The 24,299-nt window shown below is 39.0% G+C and overlaps 1 protein-coding gene across 4 annotated transcripts in view; it reads left to right on the top strand.

The window, feature by feature from the left end:
* The first annotated feature begins 10,743 nt into the window (after window positions 1–10,743).
* Window positions 10,744–24,299, top strand: part of kcnb1 (potassium voltage-gated channel, Shab-related subfamily, member 1) — a 324,888-nt gene continuing 311,332 nt past the window's right edge. The window contains exons 1-2 of one of the 4 annotated variants that reach the window (XM_073061772.1): window positions 10,744–10,997; window positions 13,331–13,992. In XM_073061772.1, coding sequence (XP_072917873.1) covers window positions 13,426–13,992 — 567 coding nt within the window. In that variant the 5' untranslated portion in view covers window positions 10,744–10,997; window positions 13,331–13,425. Of the gene's footprint in view, window positions 11,101–11,480; window positions 11,596–12,354; window positions 12,376–13,330; window positions 13,993–24,299 lie in introns of those variants that run through there. The other 3 variants (XM_073061773.1, XM_073061774.1, XM_073061775.1) reach the window with 3 other exon arrangements.

The following is a 24,299-nucleotide window of genomic DNA, read 5'->3' as shown; positions in this document are numbered from 1 at the left end:
GCCCTGCGGGCTCATCGGGTGTAATTGGGCAATGCTGGCTTATTGTATTGTATCTTTAACTACCGTAAATAAATTCACTGTCTTTTGTGTTTGACACCGACATTTCTCCTAGAATGTTATCTTAAGTTCTCCATGAACTGTTCGTTATGCTTCAGAAGACATTTGAAAATTGCTTCCTATATTTATATCATCACATTTAGAATAGTTCAAATCTATTGCCAAGCATAAGTGCTGAATACTGACCAAACAAAATTTAGCAAATGTCCAGCACTGAATGGAACTTCTGAACGTGCATTGTGCCATCTGGCAGCGTGCTTTAACCCTACAAGCATTTTGTTCAAGTGTCTACCACTTCAAAGCTCAGTGATGCTCATGATTCATGGAAAAAGGCCTTACACTTTGCCATTGTAGTGCCACACATAGGAAATCTGGTCAATCTGAGAGCATACTACAAAATGGTAGAGGGTTAGAGTGGATTCAAGAATTACAGTCTTCCAGGATTTGGGGAAAGAGGGGATCTGAAAAGAAAATGGCAAGAAGAAATTGTCAATAGGCTGTGAATGAGAGGGATGGTTGACCAGGGAGATGTGTAGGAGTATTGGCCAGCAGGTTAACAAAACAAGGTCAGTAGTTTGTCAATGGACTGGCTGCCATGAGTCAGACTCGAGGTAGATTGATAGAGGTATGAGGCTCATTGATCGATAGAGTTGGTGGCATTAGACAGATGGCCAGGGTTGAGTCTGCCCACTTGTTGGGGGTTGGAGCTAGAAAGATCTAGATCAGTAAATTATTTAAAGAATACCTTCATCAGCTAGATCACCTGTGTCAAATATCACTGGCTTGGACCTGTTCTTGGGTATGTCCTTTACTTGAGTTGAAGTAGGTATCTGAAGCCTCGTGGTTGGTTCCATCAGCAGGCCACAAATGCATGAATAAAAATTCCAAAGGCCATGTCCAGGTTGACACTCTGTTCCACTGCAGACATCGCATTGCTAAGATCCAGCATCTAAGCTGACAGATTCATGGAGGATAAGGAAGGAAAATCATGGAAAATCCAGAGGCCATAGAAAATTGCCCAGATAGTTCTTACAGGAAGTAAAATAACCCCAGTCAGCAATAATCAGCCTGTCTGCCTGTTGCAGTCATCAGGAAAGTAATGAGAAGTGTCATTCAGATCACAGCCGTGTGTCACTTATTCATGCGGACTTTGGCAATGATCTGATTTTAGGTCGTGCCAACCCACTTTAGTTTACACCTCATTGCTACTTAATCCAAACATAGAAAAAATGAACTGGATTTCATTGTTGAAGTGAGAATTATTGACTAGTATTAGCAGCAGAGGAGCATTTGACCGAATATTATGTAACACTTACCCAACAGGCTGGTATATGTCTAGGGGAAAAAGAAATCCAGCCACACACCAACCCCGCCTCCCATTCACGCAGGTGCTGTGAGAATCGAGTTTATGCCTCGCGCCCCCGCCGGCAGTATCAAACTCACAACAAATACCGGTATGACATACACTTTAAAGAGTTTACTAAAATTAAAAGAGTATTAGGCAGTACAATATATATATATATATATATATATATATATATACAAGAAAAAACAAAAGGCGCCAACTTATCAAAGTTCAGTCAGTTTAGTGCACATCAGTGGAGCTCATCCAGCGAACCATTCGACTCCTAGGTGGTCGTCCTCCCGAAACTCCCACTTCGGACTCCCAGGTGGTCTCCCAAGCGCACGTCCTCCTTCCTCGGCGTCTCCCTCCGGACTTCTCAAGCCCGTGCAACCCCTCCCCCAAGGTCCCAGCCTCACAAAACACAATAACATTCCCCATTGATTAACAAGTGAATACAATTACCATATCAGCCATTCTAAAGTGAAACAACGGCGAGAGAAACTTTTAACAGACAAAGAAGCATTCCTACTCGGACAAAGAAGCATTCCTACTCGTAACAAACCAAAGAAGCCCTTTTTAGTAACATACACAGGACATTGTACAATTACTTCCAAAAAAATCCCTCACAAATTCGGGAAGAGAGCTCTCCATTGATTGGATTTGTACCAGGTAAAGGTCAATGATTGTAATAATTGCATATTAATTAACTCAGTGCAGGATACAGCTGCATAAATTCCTTAGTGCAATGCATTTCACCCAAGCATTTCAAATGCTTCATAAATGACCTTTTCTCCACCGTAAAGTAAAAAGCTCATATGCTTACAAATGAGTGCCTGTCAAGATGTTTGTAGCATAAATTGCATTAACTTACTGGAATCCTACATCATGCTAATTGACATGTCCAAGATAATCAAGAAAAGAAGTGGGGAAAAAAATGAAAAACTGGCCACTTTATAATCGGAAAAAGTTTCATTTATATTTACTATTCTTTGTAAGCAGCTACTTAAGCATAAGAATAACTTCCACACAAGTTCAGTGGATTTGGAGGTGTCTGATGAGGTCAATGTCGGAACTGTACACTCTACCACAAGTTGGGCAGGAAGTGATTGATGGAGTTGGCAGGTTGCTTGGGGGGGTTTCTACACTACTTCCATCATTTTCACTTGGCCTATGGAAGACAAAAGATCTGCACTGCACAGAACCCTCTTAGATGCTCTTTATTGATTTTGACTGCCAGTCAGTGAATAAGGATTTGAATTGAATTAACTTCCCTTACATCCTTCATATACATGAGGAGTAAAAATCTTTATGTTACGTCTCTGTCTGAATGTGCAATGGTAATTTATAATAAATAGTATGTACAACAGGACAGTCAATATATCATAGAAATACAGTTGTAACAGCATGAATTAAGCAGTCTAATGGCCTGGTGGAAGAAGCTGTCCCAGAACTTGTTGGTCCTGGCTTTTATGCTGCGGTACCTTTTCCTGAATGCTAGCAGCTGGAGCAGTTTGTGATAGGGGTCACTTAGATCCTCAGGGTCCTTCAGGCCCTTTTGACACACCAGTCTTTGTAAATGTCCTCAATAGTGGGAAGTTCACATCTACAGATGTGTTGGGCTGTCCACACCACTCTCTGCAGAATCCTGCGACTGAGGGAAATACAGCTCCCATGCCAGGCAGTGATACAGCTCATCAGAATGCTCTCAGTTGTGCCCCTGAAGAAAGTTCTTAGGATTTGGGGGCCCATACCAAACTTCTTCAACCGTCTGAGGTGAAAGAGGCACTATTGTGTCTTTTTCACCACACAGCCAGTATGTTCAAACCACGTGAGATCCTCAATGATGTTTATGCTGAGGAACTCAAAGCTGTTCAACCTCTCAACGCCAGATCCACTGATGTCAATAGGGGTGAGCCTGTCTCCATTCCTCCTGAAATCCACAAACAGCTCCTTTGTTTTTTCGACATTGAGGGAGAGGTTTTTTTTGACACCACTGTGTCAGGGTGATGACTTCTTCTCTGTAGGTACATTCACTTTAAGAAAGCATTTGAGGAAATCATTAAGTAATTTTCTCTGTCCTGCTGTCTTGCAATGCTTTCTTCCCATGATGTATCTCTGCTTTGGGAATCTGTTGTTAGCCACAGCAATGGCATGGTACACCATTCACAGATGGCCAAATGTAAAGGTGATACTGCAATCATTGCCCTGGGAAAGATTTTCTCTGTCCTGACAATGGACTTGGAGAAATGTATCTTTCCCTTCCCTGCTTTAAGATGACTACTGTATATGAGTACAGTACTATATAGTCTCTGAAACATAGAAGATGGATTCCAATTAAACCATGTGTTATTGTTGATTTTGAAGTCTGCACCCCTTCCCTCTGGTGACAGATGCTGTGCTGCTACACTAAACTTTTTTATCACTGTTTGCTTTCTCTGAGTGGTGGCTTTCAAAATGTGGAAGATGTTCCATGTTTTCCTACACTTTATTGTGGATCTTTATTACCAGCATCATTTGTTGTGCATCATCATCCAGTTGGTGAAGGTTTTTATCTTACAACTTTTTGATTTGCTTCGCTGAACAAGTCGATGATTTTTATTTGTATTTCATTCTTAACTTACCAAGTTATCTCAAGGTACTGCTCTGGAATATTATCAAATAAAATATGATAACAAGCCACTTATATAAGGTGAAGCAAGCTCACCAAATCATGATGACTTCTTTAAAGGCAGAATTTGAAGTTGAGAAGCTAAGAGGATTCCCCATTGATTAGGGTTTTGGCAATTGAAGGTACAGTAACCAATGATGAAGTGATTAGATTCCATGCTAACCAGCATCTGGAGAACTATGTCCAATTCATGGTATCAAGCCTTAGAAAGAATAAACTGTTTCTGCAAGAACTACACTGCAGGATTAACAGAATATTGTGGGAATGAAAGATTTACATGAAGGGAAAATATTATATTCCCCAAAACATAGTTTGTATTCCCAAATATATTAAGTATTGACCAAGGATGGGAGCTCGACATCCAGGGATTTTCAATATTCAGGAGGGATAGACAGGAAAGAAAAGGAGGTGGGGTAGCATTGCTGGTTAGGGAGGAGATTAACACAATAGAAAGGAAGGACATTAGCCTGGAGGATGTGGAATCGATATAGGTAGAGCTGCATAACACTAAGGGGCAGAAAACGCTGGTGGGAGTTGTGTACAGGCCACCTAACAGTAGTAGTGAGGTTGGGGATGGCATTAAACAGGAAATTAGAAATGCATGCAAAAAAGGAACAGTAGTTATAATGGGTGACTTCAATCTACATATAGATTGGGTGAACCAAATTGGTAAGGGTGCTGAGGAAGAGGATTTCTTGGAATGTATGCGGGATGGTTTTCTGAACCAACATGTCGAGGAACCAACTAGAGAGCAGGCCAATCTAGATTGGGTATTGCGCAATGAGGAAGGGTTAGTTAGCAATCTTGTCATGCGAGGCCCCTTGGGTAAGAGTGACCATAATATGGTGGAATTCTTGATTAAGATGGAGAGTGACATAGTTAATTCAGAAACAAAGGTTCTGAACTTAAAGAAGGGTAACTTTGAAGGTATGCGACGTGAATTAGCTAAGATAGACTGGCAAATGATACTTCAAGGGTTGACAATGGATATGCAATGGCAAGCATTTAAAGATCGTATGGATGAACTACAACAAGTGTTCATCCCAGTTTGGCAAAAGAATAAACCAGGGAAGGTAGTGCACCTGTGGCTGACAAGGGAAATTAGGGACAGTATCAAGTCCAAAGAAGAAACATATAAATTAGCAAAAAAAAGCAGCACACCTGAGGACTGGGAGGAATGCAAAGACCAGCAGAGGAGGACAAAGGGCTTAATTAGGAAAGGGAAAAAAGATTATGAGAGAAAGCTGGCAGGGAACAGAAAAACTGACTGTAAAAGCTTTTATAGATACGTGAAAAGAAAAAGATTGGTCAAGACAAATGTAGGTCCTTTACAGTCAGAAACAGGTGAATTGATCATAGGGAACAAAGACATGGCAGACCAATTGAATAACTACTTTGGTTCTGTCTTCACTAAGGAGGACATAAATAATCTTCTGGAGATAGTAAGGGACCGAGGGTCTAGTGAGATGGAGGAACTGAGGGAAATACATGTTAGTAGGGAAGTGGTGTTAGGTAAATTGAAGGGATTAAAGGCAGATAAATCCCCAGGGCCAGATGGTCTGCATCCCAGAGTGCTTAAGGAAGTAGCCCAAGAAATAGTGGATGCATTAGTGATAATTTTTCAAAACTCCTTAGATTCTGGATTAGTTCCTGAGGATTGGAGGGTGGCTAATGTAACCCCACTTTTTAAAAAAGGAGGGAGAGAGAAACCGGGCAATTATAGACTGGTTAGTCTGACATCAACGATGGGGAAAATGCTAGAGTCGGTTATCAAAGATGTGATAACAGCACATTTGGAAAGAGGTGAAATCATCGGACAAAGTCAGCATGGATTTGTGAAAGAAAAATCATGTCTGACGAATCTTATAGAATTTTTTGAAGATGTAACTAGTAGAGTGGATAGGGGAGAGCCAGTGGATGTGGTATATTTAGATTTTCAAAAGGCTTTTGACAAGGTCCCACACAGGAGATTAGTGTGCAAACTTAAAGCACACAGTATTGGTGGTATGGTATTGATGTGGATAGAGAATTGGTTGGCAAAGAGTGGGAGTAAACAGGACCTTTTCAGAATGGCAGGTAGTGACTAGTGGGGTACCACAAGGCTCAGTGCTGGGAGCCCAGTTGTTTACAATATGTATTAATGATTTAGACGAGGGAATTAAATGCAGCATCTCCAAGTTTGTGGATGACACGAAGTTGGGCGGCGGTGTTAGCTGTGAGGACGATGCTAAGAGGATGCAGGGTGACTTGGATAGGTTAGGTGAGTGGGCAAATTCATGGCAGATGCAATTTAATGTGGATAAATGTGAGGTTATCTACTTTGGTTGCAAGAACAGGAAAACAGATTATTATCTGAACGGTGGCCGATTAGGAAAAGGGGAGATGCAAAGAGACCTGGGTGTCATTGTACACCAGTCATTGAAGGTGGGCATGCAGGTACAGCAGGCGGTGAAAAAGGCAAATGGTATGTTGGCATTCATAGCAAAAGGATTTGAGTACAGAAGCAGGGAGGTTCTACTGCAGTTGTACAAGACCTAGAATATTGTGTGCAGTTTTGGTCCCCTAATCTGAGGAAAGACATTCTTGCCATAGAGGGAGTACAGAGAAGGTTCACCAGATTGATTCCTGGGATGGCAGGACTTTCATATGAAGAAAGACTGGATCGACTAGGCTTATACTCACTGGAATTTAGAAGATTGAGGGGGGATCTTATTGAAATGCATAAAATTCTAAAGGGATTGGACAAGCTAGATACAGGAAGATTGTTTCTGATGTTGGGGAAGTCCAGAACGAGGGGTCACAGTTTAAGGATAAAGGGGAAGCCTTTTAGGACCGAGATGAGGAAAAACTTCTTCACACAGGGAGTGGTGAATCTGTGGAATTCTCTGCCACAGGAAACAGTTGAGGCCGGTTCATTGGTTATATTTAAGAGGGAGTTAGATATGGCCCTTGTGGCTAAAGGGATCGGGGGTATGGAGAGAAAGCAGGTACAGGGTTCTGAGTTGGATGATCAGCCATGATCATACTGAATGGCGGTGCAGGCTCAAAGGGCCGAATGGCCTACTCCTGCACCTATTTTCTATGTTTCTATGTTTCTATTTAAGATCATGACATGGCTTAGCTAGGAATTTTAAGGCTATGAAAGGTATTTGATGGAGAAGAATAATTATTAACCAATGGAAATAACCTGTAAAGAAAATGCAAGCCATTAAGAAAAAAAGTGAGAAAATACTTCCTCCTCCAAGGGGTCATAGAAATGTAAATTCCAACACATTAAAACACATCAGATGCCAGCTCAATTAATAACTTTATATCTAAAATTAGTAGTTTTTCCCGTAGGAAGTTTACAAATGCCCCTAATTTACCTAGACTCCATTTGCCAAAATCAGGACTTCACTGAGTGAAAGGGTAAGCTGTTTATTCCTCTCCATAGATGCTTCCTGACCTACAGAGTTCCTCCAGCATTTTTGCATAGGTTACTGGAGAATTAAAAGTCCTGTTCCTATTCCTGAGTTTTTTAACACTCTTCCCAGCCAGTGAAGCTCCTTTACTGTATATTCGAACGGAGGGGAAAAATGAACATGGTGGCCCAAAGGGCTTGTTTCTGTCCTGTATTGCTCTATATAACTCTAACCCACTAGATAAATCCAATCAGCTGTCAATCTTCTCTGTGTTTCCTTTCTGGTAATATAATATAACATTTCCATTAAACATGCATCAAAATGCCTGATTGATGTCATGGATGAATACATAGATGATCAGTAGGATGATTTAAATTAAACCTATTGAAGCAGTATAATGAAGATATTGTGGTACATAAACATGAAATAACATTGACTGTCAGCTAGGAGGTTGGATTCTGGCCGATTTGGATTCTTGAGAATAAGAGGACTAAGTAAATTGTTAGAGTGAGATAATGTTCAGATGTATGGAGATGAGTTCTAGAGGCAGGGATAATGCAGCATCAGAAGTTGATGATAACGTGAAGTTAGAAGTTTGTCATCCTGTTAATGAACACTGAGATCATGCCTAGACTACACAGCATTAGCACTGGCAGTGGGTTACTTCAATGGCAGGAGACCTGGAAAATCAGTTCTAGTTAATTATCCTAATAATAGTCCATGCCTTAAATTCTTATAACTAATCATAGTTGCTTTCTGTGCCTTTCGTTATCTTGTCCATGAGAGCCTTTTGGGACATCTGTCATTGCTAATTGATTAGCTTAAATAAAACCTTTACATGCACCTAGTAAATGACAGTTTAGATGATCATCACAACAAGATAATTTTATTTCTGTATAGTCTTGCCTGTTGCAGATTAACTTAATTGTCTTGCTGTGGTGCATTTAGTTTCACTTCATATTGCCTGACTTTATAGATAAAAAATAATGGACTTGGATTAAAAATTCAATTCTGAAAAAAAAACTACCATGAGCATGTTCAGTATTAATAAAACAAGATCTCTAATAGTAATTTCAATTCCATAGTACATAAAATCATTTTAATGTTTAACTGTCTTTACTCATAAAAGCTTTACCAGAAAAGCAGCAATGCTAAGTTCAGGGAGTGCTGATGTGATCTGGTGTGATGGTACTATGGTAGAAAGTCAGAGACCAAATTGCAAAGCGTTGTAATAATGCCAGTGGTGATAAAAATGCAGATGGTAGTCCTAGTTAGTTGGTCAACATACCAAAAGATGGCATTTGAATTCAAATAGGATATCGAGTATGCTATTTGTGTCTTGGTGACTAAAATGTGAGAGTAGGATAAAATCTTTGGATTGGAGAGTATATTTACCGTGGGACCAAAAATTATATTTTCAGACTATGTTTGTTGTCGTTGTCGGCAGAATCTCAGATAGTGACAAGGACGCGTACAGGAGAGAGATAGATTGAACGGTGTCACAATGACCTTGCACCCAGCCTCACTAAGAACAAGGAACCTATTGTGGACTTTAGGAGGGGGAAGTTGCAAGAACACATATTAGTGAAGGGTCACCAGTGGGAAGGGTAAGCAGCTTTAAGTTCCTGGGGGCTAGCATTGCTGTGAATTTATTCCGGGCCCAACATATCAATGCAATTATGGGGAAGGCACACCAGCATTAGGAATTTGAGGAGATTTTGTAGGTCACCGAAGGCTCTACAGATGTGCTGTGGAGAACGTTCTGACTGGTTACAACACCCTCTGGTCCGAAGGCACCAGTGCACAGGTTTGGGAAAAAGCTGCAGAGGGCCCCCACTGAGGAAATCTTCAAAAGCTGATGCCTTAAGAAGGCAGCATCCATCGTTTAGGATTCTCACCAACCAGGGCGTCCCCTCTCCTTATTACTACCGTCAGGAAGGAGGTACAATACCCTGAGAACACACAATCCTTGCTGTCTATCATCAGAATTCTCTGGGTCCAATGAACCCCACGAATACTATTTCACTAATTCGCCCTCTTTTTGTACCACCTACTTAGATTTTTATATTTCTTGTTATGGAACTTGTAGATTTTTTTACGTCTCGCACTGTACCACTGCTGCAAAGCAACAAATTTCATGACCTATCACTGACAAGAAACCTGATTCTGATTCAGACTTAACATTTCACTGTAGCAAACTGAGCTCATCTAAAACCGAAGGGTGTATCAAGCATCTGACAACTAAGAGGCAGTAGTTGTGAGACAGAGACAGAGTGGAGATGGAGGTATTCTATGTAAGTAAATGTAACTCATATCTATAGATGGTATTGTCAAGGGGGGATGACGGAGATGACTGTTTCTCAGCAGACCACTCATCAACTATGCCAATGATGTACAAGAAGCTACTTATGAAAGTGTTCTATGATTGGATAGGCAAGAGTGGGTAAAACCAAAGAAGGGAGTAAAGTCGTTGAGAAAGCATCAAATAGCCAATTTTAACAAAAATCAAGGGGGACATTAAGGAATAATGAATTACGAAGCCACATTCGCAAAGTCTGTCACTTGTGTTTTTAATTATTGAGGGTATCATCTACTTCACCTGTGTGTGAACAATGCCTAGTATAAATCATGCCTTCCAGGGATACCCTATCAATAATGCAAATTGCCAGTGATTTTCAGCGTCATTAGCGCCTGATCTCTGTCTTGACATGTGCTTACCCACAAGCAGAGTTTCCTACTCTGAGAACGTAGCCTTTTTTTAAAAAAGTGATTTAGTTTGCAATGTGCTCTCCAAAGGTTTGAAACAAGACTGGGATTGTATTAAACTCAGGTGATGTAGCTGTGACGTAGCTCTTGCGAGACCTTAACTTGCTGCATTCTCGAAAATCGGGGCTTTGTGTTATATATTCACGTCGTATTTGTAAAAATAAGCTGGGAGTTTAAGAAAAAAAATGTCATTTTCATGTAAAAGGTTAGGAGGAATCTGTTCAAAACCTCCTGTACAATGAATTTTAGAATGAATTCTGTACAAACAATTTAATATTAATGATAGCAATTCTAACGGGAACAAAATTAAAGTGCATCAAACGTTTTGAAGTAAAGCTACAATTCATAAGAATCATTTTTGTTACCAAAAACGCAAGTTGAAGCAATAAACCTGAAGGAATCATTTTTGTTAATATTGTTGCAGGATAACAGCAACCACTAGGTGGCGACATCTCTCCCCATTTTTATACAGATTTCAAGCTTTTTAACTCGGGAAGAATATAAGGATGAAGGAGCTTTTTGCAGATCCAGACTTGTTGATCTCCATTAACAGGCAGCGGAAATAAATTAGGAGAGCTTTTCGCGGACAACGAAATTGTTTGGATCCTGGCAAAAAAAATCTAACTGGATGATAAAACGTGTAGCGCAGAGCTGATAGATGCCCATTTTTGCTCGATGTTGCGGAGCCGTTTTCATCTCTAAGCAGCCCATGTTAATCCAATAGGATTTTACTTCAATACAGCAATAGGTTTTATACAAGGTTCGTAAAACAAATGATTCTTACCACCTCTCCGGCTGATTTTAGGTTATGGACATAAACTCAGCGTGTCATGGGTTTAGAAAATATTACTATAATCACTAGGGTAAGTGGCAGATGCGCATGCTGAAGATGTTGTCTATATCCACTGCGGTTAAAACGCTATTTTTGTTAACTGATTGCACTTGTATTATTAGAGGGCTTACAGAGCTGACATTTGTTTTCTTTATATGATCCCCGTGCCCCATACCGTCGTAAGCCCAGTTGCAACCCAATAGTACAGACAATCAGTGTATTGGTGAATATACTGGAACGTAAATCGCATAGACATTACTTGTATTTAATTTTCAATCAGGGGAAAATTCTGAAAATAATCTTGCGTGGAGGTTTGGGAGTGGGGGTGGGTATACCTTTTTAGTAAATTGCGCCAAATTGTCTGTTGCACTCAGCTATCAAGCGGTAACTATGCGAGGCTCCATCAAAGGGGATGGCGGAGATTTGTTGTCATCAGGGAAACATTTACAGGGCGCCGGGAAGCGCCGGAAAGCTTTGAACCACGCATGTATATTCACCACGAGGAATATAGGCGAGAAACTTGAAGGTTTGTACGAATGTGAAGGGACGCGCTCTTTGACTCACATTGTGAAGATGATTTTAAATTAGTATTCGGGTTAAGCTTTGTGTACATTAATTATTCTGAGATTAAAAGCAGTCGGCTGGAATGGGTTATATTCAAACGTAAATTGATCATTTAAATTTTGCTTCCACACTTAACAACACAATCAAAAATGTGACTCTCTGGAAGTGAAATTTATTCTGACAGGTCCTCTTCTAACACGAGTGAGCTATAGCACAGTGGTAGCCCCGCCAGGGTGAGCACCGGCGTATTTTGCAAGGCAAATAGCTGGAAAACCCTCTTCACTCTAACAGTGCTTGGCAAACAAACGTTCCATTTGTTCTTTTTTTCTTTTGTCGGTGTTCTTTGTACTCCGCGGTTTTGCATGACGGTGTATCTCTCGGAGGCTGGGCTGATTAGAATCACATCCGAAGCAGGGCGCACCGAAGGAAACGGTCAGCCTGTCGCACAGTTACAGAGGGAAGGTCACGTCTCCTTAAACTTGTTCTTCGTCCAACTCTGCATCTGGGCACGAGATGAATGGCATGTGGGACGATGATTGTTTAGCAGGGGCAAATATAAAATGGCAGGAAGGTTGATTAGGGAATGTGGGGAAACATGTACCTGCTGCTTTAGCGTGAAAAGTCATTGGTTGCATTTGCCAGCCGGGAGCAGAAACCAACTTCACATTGGTTATTGACTGGGGAGCTGACCTCTCGCTGTTCTGCAAGCATGATTCCGGTTCCTTGAGGGACAGACAAAAAGGTGAAAACATTGCGGCTCATTTAAAGACCTGGCGATCCTTTATTTCTTGACATAGGTGGTTACCGTATGTCCATGACTTTATTTATTTTAAACCGTTGAGAATTATATAAAACGTATGCAAATATTGGCGTTTAATCTTTCAGCAGCCTGCAAGCGAACTTTGCGTTACCGTTGGTGTTTATTGTGCAAACAAGAATAGTCAATGTATAGACTAATTTTAAATGCACTCACATTAGGAAACAAATATACATCCATGATGTAAAATTAATAAAACGGGAGAATCCACCCGGTGGTATTGCGGGGAACATCGCGCGGTGCCGTTCATTATTCCAGTTCACACATTTTAGACACGAGTGCAGTTGAAACAATACAGCAAGTGGATGGTTTGTGAACGGAACCCAAATTGCAACCATTATTTCTAGGTCCAGCGGAATTTCGGGTTAAATCTAGATTGCCTATCGGGAAGAGCAGAGTGAGGGCTCAAATATTTTTTTTTATAAGTAATTTTTGATGTAAGGTAGATGCACAAATTTAATTCTGATGACAGGGTAAATTAGTCCGCAACTTTCCTGATATGGAGGTGGTATTAGGGTGGTGTGATTTGTTGATGGAGACAAGTTTAAGAGTTGTGGCTTTCTCCGGGGTGTGATGTGAGAGCTGAGAGGTGACTGTCATTCTCCTCCAGCTGTCAGTCACTGCGTTTCTGTTCAGCGCCGGCTTGTGGACAGCGCTCCTTGGCCTTCCGCACCAGCACGCCTCTGACCACTGCCAGCTCGTCTGCTCACAATGAAATCTGTCCTTTGAGCAGATTAATGAGCTATTACTGATTACTGGATAAGGCGCCGCGCCCGCACCTCCTGACACTGCGTTACTTGCTCCTTTTGTAGGTCAATTGAATCTGAAGAACAATTTGGATCTTGTCACCAAATACCTTTTTATTCTCCCTTTTTTTCAGCTTCGAGGATGGGTGTAAAAGCAGCCAGATGAAAATCTTGCACTGAGATAGTTAATGTGAGATAATATCCAACCTTGCAGAAGAAAACTGGAAGCATGCCCACGGGGATGAATAGAGGGGGATCTCGATCCACAAGCTCCCTACCTCCAGATCCCGTGGAGATCATCAGGAGCAAGGCTTGTTCCAGAAGGGTAAAACTCAATGTTGGGGGACTTGCACACGAAGTACTGTGGAGAACCTTGGACCGGTTACCCCGGACGCGACTGGGCAAGCTCCGGGATTGCAATACTCACGAGTCCCTTATGGAGAGCTGTGATGATTACAACTTGGAGGAGAACGAGTACTTTTTTGATCGTCACCCGGGAGCTTTTACATCTATTTTGAATTTTTACCGTACGGGCAAGTTGCATATGATGGAAGAGATGTGCGCTTTGTCCTTCAGCCAGGAGCTTGACTACTGGGGGATAGACGAAATCTACCTGGAGTCCTGTTGCCAAGCCAGGTATCACCAGAAAAAGGAACAAATGAACGAGGAACTGAAGCGAGAAGCTGAGACCATGAGGGACAGAGAGGGAGAAGAATTTGATAACACCTTCTGTGCGGAGAAAAGGAAGAAACTTTGGGACCTTTTAGAGAAACCCAGCTCCTCGGTGGCCGCCAAGGTAATTCCAAAATACTGTATATATTGTATTACAAGTCATAAATACAATTTAGATCTTCTGAAACGGTTGTACGGATCTGGACGAGAATAATATGAAGATTAGATTAACTCTAGTTTATCAGATAGTTCCTCCAGTATAATCTTGTAAGTAAAAGAAAGTGGGTCGTTGGGATACAAATTCTTTTTCTTAGCGCACAAAAGTCGCGGTAAGTGTGACATTTGGCCAATTTTAAACTTACCCAGCACCATCTTTAAAAGATGTAATTGCTTATTAGCAAAACTGAAATGTCTAGACTACTACTGCTTGGTTATTGAGGGCCTTGTTTTCCCCATTTTAACCACTCCAGAAAACAGAATTGTGACAATTAGTAAAGGAGTGCTTATACAGCTGAAACATAATATAAATTTTGTATTTTAAGTGTTATATTAAAATATTTTATGTGGGAAACCAGATCATGCATATAATGACCTGCCATACTAGTTTTCAGTGCTTGGATGGAAGGACCTTGATTGGACTGGTCCAGGCTCCTTGGGTAATTCATGTCTACAAAGGAGCCTTACATAGTTGATGATAATAATGTTTGGAGAAATATTATTGAGAAGTAAAGACAAGTCTAATTCAATGTGTCAAGGTTTATCCTTGCCCTTGGTCTCTTACAACTGTGATAATAAATGTCAAAAGTGTTTTAGAGAGATTAGCTAAAAACTGTCTGGTTCAATTAGCAATAGAAATATTTAAAAACATGAGAAAACAGGTGATTCAGTATGTATACCAGTCCTGTCCTGGGCTTGTAAGTTTAGTGCTAATTGTTTGCCATTTGTTGTGAGGAACGTTGTGGTCGCAGAATGCCACAAGCAGCAAGGCATGCAAGGGGACTTCATCTCCTGCAGGTTTCCTCCCAAGTCACAAGCCATGCTGGCTTGGAAATACAACACTCTTCATTCACTGTTCTCAGGTCAAAATCTTTATTTAAAAAAAAAAAATCCATATCCAACAACCTTCATCATACACCTTGCAGAACTCCAAGAAGTCAGGTCATCACTGTCTTCTCCAGAGTAGCGACTGATGGGCTATAAATACAGGCCATGACCACACTGCCCAAACCCCATGAATAAATGAAAAGGAATGAAATATTTAAGTCAGAATTTTATTCAGTGACTTGTTTGAACAAATCAATATATTGACAAATCTTAATTCATCATGACTAGATTTCTGGATAAGGTGTTACCCAAACCTTCGAATGACTTTGAAATACCATTATGCAGCCATCAGTAAATCATAAACTGAGTTGCAACATAATATGTTTGTTGGCAGGTAAAGTCCAATATATTTTCAAATAAATCAGTAGACAATTCATTTCAGTGATCATTAATTTATAATGATTATAAAATAAACCAGTGGTAACAGTAATTAATAAATTAAGTTGATTTTATTTCTCTCTCATTTAATTAGTGACTGATTATAAGAGTAGATTACCCCAATGCACCAAAGACTGGAAAGGATACATTTAAACAAAATAAAATTGAACAAAGGTCCTAGAGTTTTAATTCAGTTCATTCAGTAGCCACTTATCGTGAGCAGTATAACATCAAATGTATTGGCCGGTGTGAAAGTTTAAGTTACTTTTGTTACTTACTGCAAAAGGTAAATGAAACAGCTTTCCAGAAGTGCTTGAAAATGCATTTGCTCCTTTTCTGAGTTCTTCCGTTAATCCTGTGAACAATGCCATGAAAATGTAAGCAGGTAAATAGCTTTGACATTTTAGTTACCACCGTAATCGCTTCATACATATCAGCAAGTTTGCTGCTGGTCAGCATGTGGATAAGAGGCTTTTTTTTCTGTATGTTTATCTGCAATTCCCTTGTTTATACATACACACTACATCTTCTTTATTGATTTTTCTGAACTTACTTTGACTACTTTGGGGTATCATATTTAGCTCCTAGTTTACCTAACATTGTACAAGTCCACTTGGCAAAGGGAAACTGAAGTCTTTGTCACACCATAAGGGAAGTAATTTTCATTGATTATAAAACTTAGTTTGAGCTTACTCATAAAGATCATCAGGAAACTAGCACAAAATGCAAGGAGCAAGCTGAGCCTTTTTAAATCATAGATTTTCCACTGGGTAAGGGAAGCAGCATGTTTTTATGATTTATTACACATGTATCAAAGGTCAGGTTTGCTAAGCAAATACTATCTCTGATTTATCTGTGATGTAGGTTGATGTGAATTCTCTGCAATTTCACAACGGAGAACAGCAATGCATGAATTGTTCTTGTTAAGATGTTTCTTGCAGTTTATAGTAATGTTCTGCTTATTCTATGATTTATCTAATGTGCTTTTAACAGAAAATCACAAAATGAATTAATAAAACAATTAAAATACAGATAATAACTATTAAAACTAGAATTGAATTAATAGTACAAGTTAAAGTTAAACCTTTGAGAAGCTAGTCTGGTGTATCAATGCCATTTTAAATATCATCTTTAAAGGTTCAATATACCTGTTACATTAGATGGTTCAAATCTGAAATCTGTTCACATTGTGGACAATACTGAAAGTAACTTAAGTAAGTTGCTTTTCAGAAACAGTAGCAAAATAAATAGGTCACCAGATTTTCTAAAGTATTGTAGGTGTTGTAAAGGCAATTCTGGGATGACAGCACAACATCAGCACTTTACAAAGTGTACTCTTTGTGGAGTGGTTCATTCTCCACTCATTTCATACTGAGCACACTGTTTATAAGTGGTGGCTTGATACTTATGGGAAGAGGGAGAAAGAGAAGTGGTAACCATGGCAGCAGAGACAGCATGTGATTCCTAACCATGGAGATCCTGGTGGTACCTTGGACACATGAGCTGTTCCCATTTCTTTGGCTGCAGATATGTTATAAGCTTGCATTCTAAAGAGGAAAGTTAGCAACTGAACACAATTGGAAGATTTAGTTGGTTTTGATATCAAATAGAAAACTTGCCTTATATTAACTATTTCAATGAAAATAGTTATGGCAATAATTATGATATCAGTGGACACTTTTCTATATCTCACGTGAGTGACAAATGATGAGTTCTCCACTCCATGCCAAGCTTTTTATTTGTATTCAGTGATTATGAATATGAAAGTTGCATTAAGTGAAAACAAGCAAAAATGTTCAGAAGCAGTGAATTTACAGTATAGTTGCAATTTTCTCTTTCTTTTACTATATTCTATCTTTATTTTTTGTCTTTGAAATCATCTGCCAGTCTATCTAAGTTAATAGAATACACTCTAGGCTTGTAGAGTCTTTAGTTGGAAGATTTTGTCAAGTGGTAGTATAAAACAATTTCCAGTTGACTTTCTTGGACAGTATTTATCTCTCTTCTGAAACCAAGCAAAATAGATGCACTGAGCTTTCCTTTTGTTTCTTTTCCTGGCATTCCTTTGCTCAAATTATCCATTGGGGGATCTCACAAACAGTGATGATCCTGTGATAACAGTGCAGGCATAAAAATGTTTCTTAGATATACGATGAGGCAACTTATAAAATAAATAGATCCAATTTTCTTTTGATGGCTTTTTAAAGATTTCTGATTTGATTAATAGTCTGTAGAGTACAACACACGTTAATTAGATCATGTCTATTTTATGTGTTTTATCTGTGTGCAATTCTATTAGGTTTCCCATCACACCAAGTTAGGTTACTAATATTTTCACAATGACACAATGGATGCATTGAGGAAGAGGTACAGCTCAGCTGTATCTACCAAATTGCAAAACAATGGATCATGTACATTCATAATATATGTAAATATTTGTCATAGCTGGCCATTATCATTTTATAAATTGTTTTTCTACTCTAGACATGATCTAATAAAAATGAAATGATATTGTAAAACATCTAGACTTTTATAAAGTAAGTATGTGGGATTAACTTCTGTTGATTAAAGATTAAAGCCATTCAATCTGCATTTATTAATCAGAATTTTCTTCAGTTGTCAAAAAATATTCATGTAACATAATTTTTTTTTATTCCAGGAGCAATCACATAATTTATCAGGCTCCACTTCATGTTGATGTTTCCTAAAAATTATTATTGATCATTCCTAACATAATTGGATACTAATTAACTTGTGCATGCAGAAATGCTTCCCAAAAGTTCAAAGTAAATTTGACTAAAGTAGAATGTTTCTTGCATTTATGTGAATTGAATAGCTTATCTTCATGATAGGTTGCCATCCAGGCATTAACGAAGCACTTTCTTTCACTAGCATCCTGGCCATCCTATTTGAAGTTGCCATGTCTCCCAAAGTTGCAACTGACCCACATTCTGTGAATTATTTTATAGTTTGGTACAACTGGTCATTTGGTATCAAGATGCATGTTTTTGGTTTAGACAAAATCACTGTAAAGGTGCTGTTACATATTGTGTAAATGACACATTATTGAAGAAACCTAAGATACTGCAAGATAAGTATGTAAAGAAACACTTTTTAAGCATTGATTTGGTTCCTTTCAAAATATACAGTATATGATAGTATCATAGGATTTTGTCCAGAGTAAGTAATTTCTGCAATACCACCTTTAGGCAATGTAGCTTATTATTGGTACAAACTGTAAGTATATTGTCAGTAAGCATATCTCTGTAACTTCATTAATCAGTCCATTATACTTAAAATGTACATACTGATTGACTTCTGAAATTCAGAGTACATAGTAGCAGTATTTGCATATTTATAACTTTGGTGAAACTTCCCACTTCTGTTGATATTTTGAGATCTTTGGAATTTTGTGTAAAATGATGGAGGCAATTGTCAAGGGGATACAACTGGAAGCTCTACTACTTAGGCAGGCTAAGATGTGCTGTATACTTTTCACTTTGTTTACAGCAAGTTAATATGACATTATAATGAAAGCATTTAACAGTTATTGCCAAATACTCCAAAAGTAATTTCCTTCTATCATGACTTTGACCATTTAAAATCAGTTATTTTTGTCATTTACTTAAGGTAACTAAGCATAATTTACAATATATAATTTTCTCCTTTCTATGTTGTTATATTTTTGTACTGTCTTATATTTAGTGGGTCCATTTATTAGAACTACTAATGATGTTAAATGTAATGCATGGCAGTATCTGGCAACTTGGTAAACCCTTTATCAATGTACTTAAGGTCCAAGACTATACTTGATTTACTACAATCTTTGAATTCAGTGGATGAAAAAAGTAAAGGAAGATAGAAGTAATTTTGGGAAATTATTCCTTGGGTGACCACTGATCTCTAATACCTGATCCAAATGGTCATTCTCAATGAATGACCTAAACAGAACATTGACTCAGAGGATTTAAACAAATCCTGTCCACAGACATGTGTTTCCCATTTTTGTTATTAACAAACCTTTCCGATGACAATCCCAAATCACTTACCCATCTCTAATTCAAAGAAAGTCAATGAGTACTGTTTATCGGTCTCTCCAGTGATCTGTCCTGCACAAGTCAGGAATCTAAAGCTGAGCTATCCAAACTCCCTGGGTAAGACCCATTTGAACACCTTTCCCAAATGAATACGGCTGGTGGTTTGCACGTCCAAGCTACGTTCAGTTATTAGATCCAGTGATTTTCCTAAATACCGCATTTCCACTTTATGACTAATTTTAAGACGTGACAATACCTGGACATATTTATCAAGTTGACAGCAGTCTTAATCATTTGTAGTTCTTTATACTCTGTGCTACTTGGCTCTTGCTTGTTAGATTATTATTTTTGTATTTTTGTTTTTTTCTTAGCTCAAGCTGGTAAAACCTGAGGTATGGGCATAGTCAAGCAGTCATTTCCCAATTGCTAGGAACTTTTGGACTATTCTAATGGTGTTTAGTATTGTGGCTTTCCGGGGATTTACATAAATGTTGCTGTGTAGGCCCAATTGTTTAATGCTATTGTGCAAACCTTTTGGGGTGATATGAGTTGTAAATATTACTATTGGGACAATGTATACTCTGTTCATATTCCATAGTCTTTCAATTTCCTCTTTTAATTCAGCATATTTCTGGTGTTTTTCACTTAGTATTTCTGTATGTTATGTGTGTTTGGAATGGTGAAATCTATTAAGTAAACTGTTCCTGCTTATTTATCCTGTAATATTAGATCTGGACAGTTATAATGGATTGTCCTATCTGTAATAACGGGTAGGTTGTAATATACTTTGTAGGACTCTGACTCTAAAACTGGACCAGGCTTGTATTTATCGTAAGGTATGGTGTCTTTTATGAGTTTCTATTTTCAAGTAGGACTTTGGTGAATGATGTTTACCACTTGATTGTGCCTGTGTGAGTAATCAGATTGAGTTAAATTGCTGCAGGATCCTGTAATGTGTTGGTTAATGACTGGTTTCTCTTGGCATTTTCTGCTTTATCTACTTGAATTGGTAGCTTTTTATTATGTATTTTTAAATCATTTTTTGTGTTAACCACCTGATCCTGTATTGCCACAAGGAACTTCTCTGTTTCTGGGAATACGTCTCTAACTCTGAGCCAGGCATCCGATGCTTCTTTGATTACATCTAGTCTGACAGATAGTGGGGATGTTTCTCATGAAGGTCATGCTCTTCCATTGGTTAATTTTTTCTTATAAAGTGATAATTTCTTTATTTTTCTGGGTTGTGCTTTCATTTAAGTTTAATGGTATGTACTTATCAGAATTGCATATGCTCGCATGGAATGCTGAATCCTGTTTTCGTTGATGAAACTATATATGTTATCAGACTGTTGTGTAAATTTTTAAGTCCATAAGATATAGGAGCAGAATTAGGCCATTTGTCCCATCAAGTCTGTTTTGTCATTTCATCATGGCAGATCCAATTTTCCTCTCTGCCCCAATCTCCTGCCATCTCCCCGTACCCATTCATGCCCTGACTAATCAAGAATCTATCAATCTTTGCCTTAAATATACATAATGAAAAGGTTGACTATTTTCTAAATGGAGAGAAAATACTAAAATGGAGGTGCAAAGGGACTTGGGAATCCTTGTGCAAGATTCACTAGAAGTTAATTTGCAGGTTGAGTCTAAGAGGAAGACAAATGCTATGTTAGCATAAGTATAATCGCTGCCTGTAGCAAAGAATTTCACTGATTCACCACTCACTGGCTAAAGAAATTGCTCCTCATCTACATTCTGCAAGGACACCCCTATATTCTGAAGCCAGGCTGTCTTCTCTTAGACTCTCCCACCATAGGATACATCCTCTCCCCAAGACCTTTCACCACTCTGCTTGTCCTTTTGATACAATGTGTATACTTGGTCATTAAGCTCACAGCTATAATCTTCTTTCAGCCATGATTCAGTGATGCCTACAACATCGTGCTTGCCAACATATAACTGTGCTACAGATTCATCTACTTTATTCCATATATTGCGTGCATTCAAATATAACACCTTCAGTCCTGTATTCACCCTTTTCAATTCTGTCTGCTTTTAGGTTCCAACTCATCCTGTTGACTGCAATTTTGCCCTATCAACAGCCTCTCCTCGCTGCACATTGCCTCTGTTTTTAAACTAGTCACCTCATCTTCAACACGATTAGCCGCTCTTCCTACCATACTTATTGCATTGAAATACATGCAGCTCAGGACACTAGTCACACCATGCTCAACCTTTTGATTCCTAACTTTGTCTGAGGTCATACCAACGTCTGCCTCCACAACCTCTCCACTAACTGTTCAGGCACTCTGGTTCCCATTCCCCTGTAACTCCAGTTTAAGCACCTTCATGCAGCATTAACAAACCTTCGCACTAGGATTTAAGTTCCTCTCCAGTTCAGGTGCAAAACGTCCCATCTGTACAGGTCCCGCATTCCCTGGAAGAGAGCCCAATGATCCAAAAATATTATACCCTCCCTTCTACACCAACTCCTTAGCCACATATGAAACTGTTTAATCTTCCTTAACATCTTCTTTTGGTATAATATCTTGGTCCAAAACTGATCTGGAAAATTTACCCAAAAAAATGGAATGAAATGACAGATTTTAGAAAACACTATGTGCACTCAAACACACTGAGGTTAACACTACCTAGGACAGAAAGAAGAAGAATAACAGACAGGTTCCAGAAGACCAGAAAATTGTATATGTCACTCAACTCTTCAAGAAGGGAGAGAGGCAGAAGAAAGGAAACTATAGGCCAATTACTTTGACCTCAGTGGTTGGGAGGATATTGGAATCAATTATTAAGGATGAGGTCTAGGGCACTTGGAGGCACAAGATAAAATATCCCATAGTCAGCATGGCTTCCTCGAGGGAACATTTTGACTGACAAATATGTTGAAATTCTTTAAAGAAACAATAAGCAGGATAAACAATGAAGAATTGGTTGATGTCGTGTACTTGGATTTTCAGAAGGCCTTTGACAAGATGCCATACATGAGACTGCTTAACAAACTGAGCCCATGGTATCTCAGGAAAGATTCTAGCATGGATAAAGCAGTGGCTGATTGGCAGGAGGCAAAAAGTGGGACTAAAGGGAGCCTTTTCTGGTTAGCTGCCAGTGACCAACGGTGTTCCACAGGGGTCTGTGTTGAGACCGATTCTTTTTGCATATGTCAATGATTTGGATGTTGGAATTGATGGCTTTGTTGCAAGGTTTGCAGACAATATGAAGATAGGTGCAGGGGTAGGTAGTTTTGAGTAAGTTTTGAGGCTACAGAGGTTTTAGATTATGGGAGAATGGGGAAATAAGTGGCAGATGGAATACAGTTTCGGGAAGTGTATGGTCATGCAGCTTGATAGAAAAAAATTAAACGGTTGTATTTTCTCTCCATTTAGAAAATAGTCAAGAAACTGAGGTGCAAAGGGACTTGGGAATCCTTGTGTAGGATTCCCTAAAGGGTAATTTGCAGTTTGACTCTGTGGTGAGGAAGGCAAATGCAATGTTAGTATTCATTTCAAGAAAACTAGAATATAAGAGCAAGGATGTAATGTTGAGGCTTTATAAAGCACTGGTGAGGCCTCACTTGGAGTATTGTGAGAAATTTTGGGCCCCTTTTAGAAATTATGTGCTAAGACTGGAGAGAGTTCAAAGGAGGTTCACAAAAATGATTGCACGATTGAATGGCTTATCATTTGAAGAGCATTTGATGGCGCAATGTGCCAGATGGCCTAATTTGGCTCCTATATCTTATGGTTACAGCGAAAGTGTTTATTGTCTTTGTCATGGTCTTACTATTGCTGGGCAGATTTTCTTAAGCCTTGCAGTATGATCTATCTTTAATTGTTGATATCCGAAGTACTTACATGTTTCATATTTATCCATTGGTTGTACTGTATCCTGCTGGTCTGTTTAATTTCTACTAGGTATATCACCTTTTTTTATGTTTAGTGTTCTTCACTTATCTAATTCAAAGTTCATCTTTATATCTTTTAAAATAATTCTACTATTTGAATTAATTGCTTTAGTTTTACTGTTGAAGGAATGCATAGTTTCAAATCATCCACGTATGAAATGTAGTCAATGTATAAATCATTTGGTTGTTTCTGATTTGTTACCCTATTTTCATCCAATTCAATAAATTAGAGAGGGGGTTTAAAACTAGGGAAAAAAATCATAGTGGGCTTCGAGAGTCACCCTGAAAAATGTTTTTATTATTATTATTATTGTTATGTTTAGAGCAGGAAATTATTACACAGAGGTACTGACCCCGAGTTCCTTATTAGATGTATATAAGATTATGAGGGGCACACTGAAAGTAGATGGCCAGCGTATTTTACCAGGAGCAGCAGTGGCCAATACTGGATGACATCCTTTTGTGGTTAATGGGGGAAAGTTTAGGGGAGATGGCAGAGGAAGGATTTTGCACAGAGAGTTGAGGGTGCCAGGTGTGGTGATAGTGTCTGATACAACTGAGGCATTTAAAAGACTCATATAGGCACATGGATGAAAAAAAATGGAGGGTCATGTGCTTTGTAGGAAGGAAGAGTTTGATTGAGTCAGAGAACTACAGTACAGAAAAAGGCTCTGCATCCCTCTGATCCCATCCAATCTGTCATCTTGCTCAGCTCCATTTACCTGCTCCCAGACTGTAGCCTTCCATATCCCCCCATCCCTGTACTTATCTGAAATTCTCTTAAATATTGCAATTGAACCTGCATCTACCACTTTCACTGATGCTTGTTCCATATTTGCATCACCCTCTGAGTGAAGAAGTCGCCTCTCAGATTCCTCTTAATTATTTCACTTTTCACTCTAACCTTATGACTTCTAGTTCTAGTCTTGCCCATCTTCACGGGACAAAGCTTGCATGCATTTACCCTGTCTGTCATCATGATCATTATGTGGT

The sequence above is a fragment of the Hemitrygon akajei genome, chromosome 11 (genome assembly GCF_048418815.1).
Source record: "Hemitrygon akajei chromosome 11, sHemAka1.3, whole genome shotgun sequence".
NCBI lineage: Eukaryota > Metazoa > Chordata > Chondrichthyes > Myliobatiformes > Dasyatidae > Hemitrygon > Hemitrygon akajei.
Note: the sequence above shows the minus strand (reverse complement) of the source record. Positions and strands in the feature narration are given on the sequence as shown.